Here is a 10,782-nt window from a genome sequence, read left to right as displayed (position 1 = left end):
CTAGACTCCTCCTGCAAAGCAGTTCCAAAGGCTTCTGAAGGAGTTTCAAAGGCTTTGGGGGGACATCTTAGTGTAAATCATAACACCCTATGACAAGCTAATACAGAAGGAAATTAGATAATTTTTATGTATCTTTAATTTTGATGAAATAATTTCTCCTTTTATTGAGATAATTGCTTTAAAATGCATTCTTTTTTATGCCTTTTAGTGACAAGGCTTTCCCTGTATGTCATTTTAAAAATGTTTGATTACTTACAGGAATTAATTTCAAGAACTGGATGTTATTTTATTGTAATATTCTGACCATTAAGTTTTAAATTTTTGTATTAAAAACAGTTCTTATTTCTCTGAAATAAGTCTTAAGTCAAATATATTTATGAGAGCAGTGCTTGTATTATTTTACCCTCATGTTACTGTGGAGAATGAGGTCTGGGACAGGTTTCCAGCTTTTGCATGATGAATAGAGCACTGAATGTTGAACACAATGGTATGGAAAAAACAGCTACAGTTAATAAAGTTTAAAGGCCAAAATTAATTTCAGGACAAGTGGGTTCATGCCTGTGGAAAGGAAAACAGCATTGTTGTATAGCTTGTATTTAGATATGGTCATAGGTGGGGCCTTTCAGAGGTGGCTGGATCTACAGTGTGATGCTGAAATTAAGGGTGTGTGATTACCAGATTAGTCCTTTGATTGGTTTGGCATAGTTCTGAGTGTGAATAATGGGAAGCAGACTGTGTGAGTGCTGCTTGCTCCAAAGCATGTAGCCTGGATAGAATATAAGGGAAAGAAAGAGGGCTACTGTTGTTGCTTGCTGCTTGCTGCTTGCTGCTTGTATTGTTTACTATCTGCCATGAACTATTTCTCCTTTGCGATGCCCCTCTGCCATGCCACCCTGCCTTGGAGCCAGCCAATTATGGACTGTAACCTCTACAAACTGTAAGCTGAAATAAGCCTTTTGTCCTTTAAACTTGATGTTTGCTATTTTGGCTCAGCAGTGAATAAACTAAGACAGATTTCAGTACCAGTAGTGGGGTTGTTGCTGTGACTTCATGACCATGTGGTTCAGGAGCCTTTGGAACTGGCTTGCAGAAAGAGTTTGGAAAAGTTTAGAGATGCTAACTGAAGAAGCAGCCCTGGAATGCCTTAAGCTATACTTGATGGGAGATTCTGGTCAGAGCTCAGAAGACTAGAGTGCCGATAGAAATGCTGCCAGTAAAGGCCAGGCTCAGGAATTGTCTCCAGGGAAGAAGGACTGCATTGGCTGTTGGACTTCAGACAGTGTGTGTTATGGCTTGGAAGAAAGTTTGTCTCTGTTTTGCTCCTGACCAGAGACTTTGCCTGAGACTGAGATTAAGAGTGGCAGACTAATTAATCTTGCAGAAGAAATGTAAAGATAGTCTAATGTTGAGGCAGGGACATGGCTACTGTTGAGGGCTTTTAGCCAGATCTGTGTTAAGAATCAAGAGCTGGGGCTGGGGATTTAGCTCAGCGGCAAAAGCGCTTGCCTGGCAAGCATAAGGTCATGAGTTCGGTTCCTGGTACCGGAGAAAAACAAAAACAAAACAAAACAAGAATCAAGAGCAAAGAATCCAGCAGAATGATTTTAAAATGTGAATTTGTCTAGAAAGGCAGCTCTAGTAAAGCTGTGGACTGCAAATGTAGAACAGAAGAGACTGGTTGCTGAGAAGGAACAAGGCAATAGAAAACATGGCTTGAGAACATCACAAGAAACAGCAAGTCTCCAGGCTTTGCAGCCTGAAGATTATAAAGGTGAAAGAATTTGATTTGAGTAGAAAGTCTCAGAGCACCATACTCTAGAATGGCTACAGCCTAGAGAATTTGTTCCTCAGGATTCATAGTGTTCACTGGTCCAGGCATTTGACCCCTACAGCCAAGAGAGAAGGAAGCCTGGTTACTGCTCCAGCTGGCAGCAAGCCTTTTCCTCATCCACATGGTGCTGGTTCTAGGTGCATGCAAGAGTTGTAGGGTCAGGAGGGCTTCCACCCAGATTTCAGCCAAAGACCTGGGAGGACAGACAGTGTGTTTCTGAGAGTATAGTTTGTGAAGCTGGAGTGTGAAGCTGAAGGTGCATTGGAGACCCCAGTAGTTTGGAGAAGCCAGGACCCAGAAGGTTGGAAGAGTTGGGAACATGGACAATCTGAGGAAGTCTGCAAGAAATGAGCAAAGCTGGCCCATGAGAAAAGTTATGGGATCTACAGCCATCTGCTGTGTCATGGGGGGGATGCACCTAAGCCATTTGGAGTTCATATCTTGCCACAGATGGCCTTGAATACTGGATATGAAACTATGAGGCTGAATGTTTACCCTGCTGGATTTTGGATTTGCTTTGGTCCTATTCCTTTCTATTCCCCTATTTGGAATAGGAGTGTTTATCTTTTGCCATTGTATATTGGAAATATTTAACTTTCTTTTCAGTTTTACAGGGGCTTGAATCTAAGAGTTTGCCTTACATCTCAGAGGAGCTTTGGACTTGGACTTTTCAGCAGTGCTGAAAAATGTTGAGTTTGGCGACTCTTAGAGATGGACTAAATGCCTTTTGCATAAAGAGATATGCATGAGTCTTTTAGGGACCAGCAGTGAAATATTATGGCTTGTGTGTTAGATGTTCCCCTAAGTCTCATGCTGTCATAGGTGAGGCTATTCAGAGGTGGGTGGATCTAAAATGTGTGATGCTGGGATTTAGGGATTGTGATTACTAAATTAGTCCATTGACTGGTTTGGCATAGTTCTGAGTGCATAATAGGAAGACCCACACTGGATGTTAGTGCTACCTACCCTAAGGCTGTGTAGCCTGGCTAGAGTGTAAGAGACAGAAAGAGAGTTGCTGTTGTTGCTTGCTGCTGCTTGCTACTTTGCTGCTATCTGCCAGCCTTGCTTTACCATGGACTGTTTCTCCTCTGTGATGCCCCTGTACCTTGCCACCCTGCTTTGGAGCCAGCCATTTATGCACCGAAAACTCTATAAACTAAGCTACAATACACCTTTCCTCCCTAACTTTAAATTTTGGGTATTTTGTCTCAGCAATGAGAAAAGTAACTAAGATAAGCACAAAAGGGAAGGAAGATGGAACAGGCACTGAATATATGGCAGGTGTGTCATGCATGTATTCTGGTTTGAAATTTCAGGAATCTTCTTGAGATGGGCCCAGGGGTCATTGTTATTTTTATTTCTGTCTCTGGTTAGTAGACCTTAGGACAAAGATCTGTCTGTGTGTGTGGGGGGGTGTTCCTGGGACATGGCCAGGTTCACATGAGTAGAGTAGGGAGTGGTCCCAGAGCCCCATTTGTACTAGCTGTATAATTGTGCTGCTGTTACTTGGTACATGCTTGGTGGGTAGTAGATGCTCAAATAGGCTCTCAAATGATTTCAGTATGTTAAATTGACTGCTATCAATAGCTACTAACTTTTTCTTTTTTTTTTGTGCTGGGAGTTGGCCTCAGGGCTTCACACATAAAAAGCTCAGGCTGTATAACTAAGGCACACCTCTACCTTCAGTAGAAATTGTATAATATTTTCCTTATCACTTGTTGAACAGAGTACTGAAATACAGTTTGAAGTGAAATATTTATACTTTTTAGACATTTCATATTGCATTTGTAAATCATTGATTCATATTTAAAGGAATATATGAAAACATAAGTAAGCTTAGTATATTTTTCAGCCTGTGTTGTCATTTTGACCATCATTTTTATGACAGTCTCATAATGTAACTAATGGATTCTATTGAGCAACTCATTAAACTTTCTGGATTCTTAGTGGAGTTACGAGATTGAGATAATGTGATTGTTCAAATTACCTAGCCCCTGGTATTAACAGAAAAATGAATCAGGCAAATCTTAACATTGCTTTGTAATGTCCACTGCTTAACTGCCGTTGTGAAGACAGTTCTTCCATCTAAGATGACAAACTATCACCATACCAGTAAAATAGGGTAATGGAGTACTGTGACTATGTCAGAAAAAGTTCTTTTCTTAACTATATTTGAAATACTCTAATCAATGTCTCTTTGGTTATGTGATTAACTTTGTCAGAACACACTAAATGCTGTAGAATATATTATATGAAGTCAGAATTGTATTATTAAATGTTTATTACTTATAGAAAATAGTTTTTTCTGTGTCTTTCCTATGATGAAATAATTTCAACAATCAGTAAAATATTCAATGTAAAATATGGGAGAAAAATCTACAGGTTTACATAGTCCTTTTAGAAATTACAGGTATGAAAAATTTAGGTTTGATACTTGACTAGAAAGTAAAATGACAAATAGAGTCTGTTATGTAAAGCCCCAAAGAATCTAGCTTTTTAAAAAGATCATTTTAATAATGAAATTTGTTGTATCTTGGTATATAATGGATATATTGATTTTAATTGAATGAAATTATGGGTTCCCCTTTATTAGTTAATGATTTATGCCCATAAGTTCAGAATACTTCATTTTTTGGCCCAATGATTCTTAATGTAAGTATGTATATGAAAGAATGAACAAATAACATGTACATGTGATTTGTATAACTAGATGACCTTATCCTTAGAATCTTATATTTTATATTGTTTGGTGATACAGAACAAGATTCTTTTTATTCTAGCCTGCCTAGAACATCTTAATAATTTATTTACCTGTCACCAATGAGAATTCTTCATGTTTTAAAGATTTAATCAGATAAATTTGATTTTAAAAAAATCCAAAAAATTGTATTAAGTTTATTGGCACATTTTAGATACGCATAATGATCACATTCATCATAGGGAATTTCTGCCTGTGCATGATAGAACTTGGTTCTTTTCTTTCCCATTCCCCTCCCGTCCCTTCAACCCCTCTTCCCCACCTTATTTACAAAGCTTTGTTTTTTCCTTCTTTTCTCATCATTTTTTCTTTTCCTTTCCTTCCTTCCCCTTCCCCCCTCTTTAGTTTCCCTTCCCATTGGAATATTTTCTTCCTATTTCACAATATCTGTTTTACATTTTGGTCCTTATTTACATTTTCAGTTCCTCATACGAGAGAAACAATGGGGTATTTACGCGTGTGTCCAGTTTATCTCACTTAAGAGTATGCTCTGGAGGTGCATCTATTTAGCTACAAATGACTTGAGTTTATCCTTGTGTATGGCAGAGGAGTACTCCATTGTATAAAAAAGCCCCACATCTTCTTTATCTGTTCATCAGTTGATGGACATTTGGACTGTTTCCAAGATTTAGCTATTATAAACTGTGCTTATAGACCCATATTTAGATCTTTGATTCATTTCAAGTTTAGTTTAGTGCATGGTGAAAGATACTGCTGTAGTTTTAATCTTCAGTATGTGGAAAAGCCAGTTTTCCAACACTATTTATTAAAGAGGGACAAATAGCAGCAGTAAATAAATATATGAAAAAATGTTGAACATCATTGGTCCTTTGAGAGATGTAAATGAAAATAATGCTGAGATGCCGTCTCACCCCAGAAAGAATGGCTGTTATTGAGAAATCAACCAATAACCAATGCTGGTGGGGCAGTAAAGAAAAAGGAGCCCTTCTCCGTTGTTGGTGAGAGTGTACACTGCTGCAGCCACTATGGAAATCAGTGTGAAGATTCCTCAAAAAACTAGGATTACACGTTCCATTCAAGCCAGCTATTTGTCTTGGTGTCTTCCGTAAAGAAGTAAAAGCATTATACCACAGCAGTAAACTTGATTTTTTAAGTTTAGTAATGTATAATTTTATATGACAAGTAAATAATGAAAATAAAACTAAACATTTCCCAATCAGTTTTGTTATCTTTAAATTACCGCTCTTTTGTTTTCAACGTGCTTTTTGATCACTGACAATGCTAAACATTATGTCAGTTTAATTGATAATTTTGAAATGAAGCCAGGTTTTCACAACAGCTGACAACTTACCTATGAACCTAATAGAAAACATTTAAATATGAAACTTCACGATTTAAAATGCTATGTAAATTATTCATTTAATTATTTTCTGTTTTAGAAAATGGAAGTGTCGTCCAAGTTGGAGAATTGTTGCCTTGCAAGATTTGTGGAAGAACATTCTTTCCAGTAGCGCTGGTGAGCACCCTGATTCTAAGCCTTTTCCTTGGAGTTTAATAGTAATTGTTCAGTACAGAACAGCTGTCATGGGAAGCACATATGGCGAATCACTTTTGAAGGGTAGTATTTTTGTTCAAGTCTTGGTCCCTTCTGTGTCATTTTTCCAATACTCTCTTTCAGAGTTTGACTGGTTTTCCAGACTCCTTTATTAAAGTGTTAAATTTTTCCTAGCATAGTGGGAACATGACCAAAATACCTTCACATCTCCATAATAATGTCTTTATTAGGACTTCCGAATGATATAATGTCCAGGTTTTAAAGTACTTCAGGGGAAAAGTGCAGGGATAGAGGAGGACTGCTGAAATGCTGGTAGCTGTTGGAGCAGGGCGATGAAGTGGCAGGTCCGTTTACATTGGCATCTATGTGTTTGAAATATTTCAAAGAAAAAGATGTTTTCTAATACAAAAGTGCTTCTAAAATATATTATTCTTTAGATACTTTCAGGTTTTAGTATATATAAACAGAAGCATATTTAAGTGATAAAATCAGGCAGCAAAATAGGAATAAAAATTATGCCTATGTACTGTCAACATTTTAACTTATGTGTAAAAGTACCATTATTACTACTTTGATGAGTAATATTTTTAAAATACAGATTTGCTGATGAGAGTTTTGGCACAGTCTACTGTGTACCGTCTCTACTGTTTCCAGTTTGTGTCTTTAAATGAGAGCAGTCCAGGTCGTACTGACTGCTTCAGAAGCATCTCTTCCCTTCTCTACACTCTGTGTTTTTTTTCAATTCAAAGGATTTTTAAAACGTTTATCTGAATTTTCACGATAAAAAGTATTTAATAGTATTTCATTAAATTGTATTATTATAAGTGCAGTTTTTATAATCAACTTTGGAAGTAAACACCACGTACACTTGACATATGTAATTAAATTCATGAGAACAGACATACATAGTTTACAAGAAAGTCACCTACTTGTTCATTTTTTATTACCTGCCTGAGAGACTTTATTATAGCTATGATGCTAGTTCTTGTTTCACAGCTGAATCTGAAAACAAGTATATATGACAGTGACTATAATTACATATTGAAAGCCTAAGAGTCTCCTTAACATCAAATGGGCCAGTGCTGAGGTCTCATTTCTTTGCTGATGAGGTTGAGTGTCCTGAGCTCATCAGCGCTTCTCAGAATAGCAGGGAAGACTGCGCTTAGCCCGCTGTCGTCAGTCAGCATGCTTTACTTGGTGAGGGAGTGCTGTCTCGTAGATTCATGTACTTAGAAGTTAGTTAGTGACACTTCCACTGCATTGCCCTTAAAAATGAATAAATGAATGATGGGCAGCTAGTAAAAAAAACCCTGTGGGAGTGGATCATTAGATACCTCAAGAAAAATCCTCTAAAAAAAGTAGAGAGTTTTGAATTTAAGAAGGGAAGGGATAATTTTGAAGAAAGAGCACAAGTCTGACAACTTTGTCCTATTACTTTATGTCAACCTTAGGTAACCTACCATTATGGTACCTTTAGTAATCCCAACAACTGCTATTATGTTTACTTTTATAATCCTGAAGCATTCCTCTCATTACTGCTTCTACTGCCTTTTATTGAGTTAATACTTCTTTCTTAGTCGAGTAGCTTAGGCTACATTATTTGTCTTACTCTTTGCAATGTGAAACTAGAATGGTTAAGTAACTATTAGTAGCAGTTTTGAATGATATTTCTATATAATTTCTCAGTTGAAAGGTAGCGTATATGTTTTAAAATTTAAGACACGTACACCTCATTTATTTTTTTTTATCTTTAGATTGTTAGACTGGGCTTAAATTTTTATTGTTTCAATTTATGTAGTTGAAAAGACTTCCCTTCTGTAAAAAAGAAAATAATATATTGTATTTCTTTACTTTAATAGAAAAAACATGGACCCATTTGTCAGAAAACTGCCACTAAAAAACGAAAGACTTTTGATTCAAGCAGACAAAGAGCAGAAGGAACTGATATTCCAACAGTAAAACCTCTTAAACCTAGGGTAACTATAATCTTTTTGACAGTGTGGATTTTGCTATTATATATACTGAAAAAAATTAAAATGATCTGTTATGTTAAGACTAAAGAAACAAAATTCCGTGTTACGTAATCTATTTAAAAGTGATTAGAAACTTAAAAACTGTCTTTTAATTTCAATTGTAAACAGCAAAGGAAAGACCAAAGTGCTATCACAAGCTTCATCAATTACAGTGAGGGTTTTGTACTTTAAAGAACCTGTTGCCTACTACAGACTGGAAATAATCAAAACAGGTATCTTTTTCAGTCATTGTTAACTGGTGCCTATATAGTTTAAGATTTGAGCTAATACTATCTTACCAGTCTGTAATCTCTATATATAGACAGTAAAGCTGTTACTTATAGACATCTTAACATAACAGATACAGATTGTCTTGACTGATCAATTGCCGGTATTTGTAATCTGTACTATGCTTCCTCGGGATAAGTTTTACCATTTGTTCAATTGTCACACATGGCTGTTGGCACATTATTTCCTTTTTGGGAACCAAAGCCTGTGGTAATCTCTACCAACTATCTCATACACCTCATACAGGATGTCGCTAAGAGTCAGTCGTTTCAGTAGTTTGTCAGATAGTTTTGTGAGATCATTTCAGTAAAGTGGGCAAAGCTTAAGTGCCTGATCAAATAGTTTCTGAGACAGTCTGCTTACTGTGCTAATCACCTCTTCCAGTAAGTCGCCCAGCAGAGCATTTTCCTTCTCTAGCAGAAACTAATTTGCCTAATAAAATGATGCGATAATAGGAAAATCAGATATTCATCTTCGTCTACGAGTATTTATGGATAATACATACCTTGCATACGGTACGTAACCTGATATTTGGAGTTTCTCTTAGTAGCCGGCCAGACATGTGAGTGTATGAACTTTGACTGACACACTAGCTAAATCTTGGGAGGCAGAATAACTTCGTGGATGTGAAAAAGGCTAAAGAGTTGAAATGCCTGGATTTAGTCCTGGCTCTGCAACATGGGCTGTTACTTTGGGCAAGATACTTAATGTGTACTTCGATTCATTTGTACGGTGGTGATAGATACGGCGTGCACCAGGTGGGGTTACGGTCAGGGTTACATGACATCCGTGACAGTCTTAAATCTTATCATTTATTTTTTAAGGGGAAGGGAATTATACTTCATAATCTGCAGAACAAAGGAAAGAAAACAGTAATATTTTACAGTAAAAAGCAATACTTTATATTAAATAGTTTATTGCTTGGCTTTTTAAAGTGGCATCCATAAGCAGTAATATCAGCCCCGTATGCAAACTTGTTGAAAATGCAGAATCTGAAGTTGCAAAATACACTGAGTTAGAATCTGATGTGAAATCTTCGGGTGAGTCACGTGCACATTAAAGTTCGAGAAACAATGTTTTGGAAGATTTGGACATTGTAATGTAATTATCAGTGTATTTACTGTATCAAGCAAATCCTACAAAGTCACAATCAGAGTAGGGGTACAACAACTATCCAAACCCCATTTTTGGAAAAACTAAAGGTCGCCGTATTCCACAGCCTACCAAATATATGTAAGGGCTGCGCAAAGCAATTGAGACCCAGGCCAAGCTGCCCAGAAGGGAAAATACAGCATGTTTCTGAGGAGTCCTGTGGCCGTAGTCTGGGAGTCTGCCGCGTTAAAGCTGAGAGGTCTTTTGACTCAGGGTGACTCCTTTAAGGGGGGAAGGCTTGTCAGAGTGAATATATCTTTTGTTAACTGTGGCCAAGGCAGGAGCTGAAACAGTGTACAAACGTGGAGAGCCAGAATCGAATGAGCTGGGCTGAACTTGGAAAGAAGCCAGGAGAGGGAAGCGGGGAAGGAGAAACGGAGTAGAGCGGCCCAGGGGCCAGAGCTCTCAGAAGCCTTTCTGAGAGTGAGAGGCTTGCTTAAAGGTCCGTGTCCATCTTGTTCTGTTTTGCTGCGTTTTGTAACGGTCACGGAGACTGAGGCAAGGCTGGCAGCAGTGGCCTCCAGGGCTTGTGTTGCTTTAGAGGAGTCGGAGGCAGTGCGTGTGATTAGGCAGAGAAGCCTTGTTTGCAGAAAGGGGCTGTGTTTGCGTGGAACCTGGAAGACGACCCTGGAGCTCTTTCCTTCAAAATCTGTTTTAAGTAGCTGTACCAGGAAAACCTAACTCATTCGGTGATGGGCAGCAGGAAAACTGTTAGCTCACACTGATAGAAAGATCCTACGAGGAAAGAAATGGAAGAGCAGCAGGACTTCACGGCGGGTGAGTAGTGTGCTTTATGGGGCAGATGAGTGTTGTTTCATGTAAGAGTTTTGCATCTAGATTCATGAGCGAAGTGGGTTTATAATTTTTCTTTTTATCAATTTTCTAATAAAACTAGTTGGAAAGTTGTTCCCTTTTTCTGTTTACTCCTTGAGTTTATATGAAGTTGATCCTATTTCATCCTTGCATATCTATAACAATTCAGTATTAAAGTTATTTGAACCAGAAAGTATCTTTGTAGGAAGGTTGTTAATACTACTACTAATACTAATACTAATACTAATAATAAATTCTGTGTGTGTGTGCGTGTGTATGTGTGAGTGCATGCCTAGGCAAGCAGTCCACCACTCAGTGTGTCCATGGTCCATTCAGCGTTCTATTTTGAGACAAGGTCCTCCTGAGTTGCCCAGGCTGGCCTACAATTTCCAATCTTCCTGTCTTAGCTTCC

At 37.8% G+C, this 10,782-nt stretch overlaps 1 protein-coding gene across 1 annotated transcript in view; it reads left to right on the top strand.

The window, feature by feature from the left end:
- Nucleotides 1–5,973: 5,973 nt before the first annotated feature.
- Nucleotides 5,974–10,782, top strand: part of Zc2hc1a (zinc finger, C2HC-type containing 1A) — a gene marked incomplete at its 5' end in the record, with an annotated part of 32,258 nt that continues 27,449 nt past the window's right edge. The window contains 2 exons of the mRNA XM_005392195.2: nt 5,974–6,066; nt 7,965–8,081. Coding sequence (XP_005392252.2) covers nt 5,974–6,066; nt 7,965–8,081 — 210 coding nt within the window. The remainder of the gene's footprint in view (nt 6,067–7,964; nt 8,082–10,782) is intronic.

Source organism: Chinchilla lanigera, unplaced genomic scaffold, assembly GCF_000276665.1.
Source record: "Chinchilla lanigera isolate Chin_1 unplaced genomic scaffold, ChiLan1.0 scaffold00043, whole genome shotgun sequence".
Lineage (NCBI taxonomy): Eukaryota > Metazoa > Chordata > Mammalia > Rodentia > Chinchillidae > Chinchilla > Chinchilla lanigera.
The sequence above is the reverse complement of the archived record's forward strand: the minus strand, read 5'-3'. Positions and strand labels throughout refer to the sequence as shown.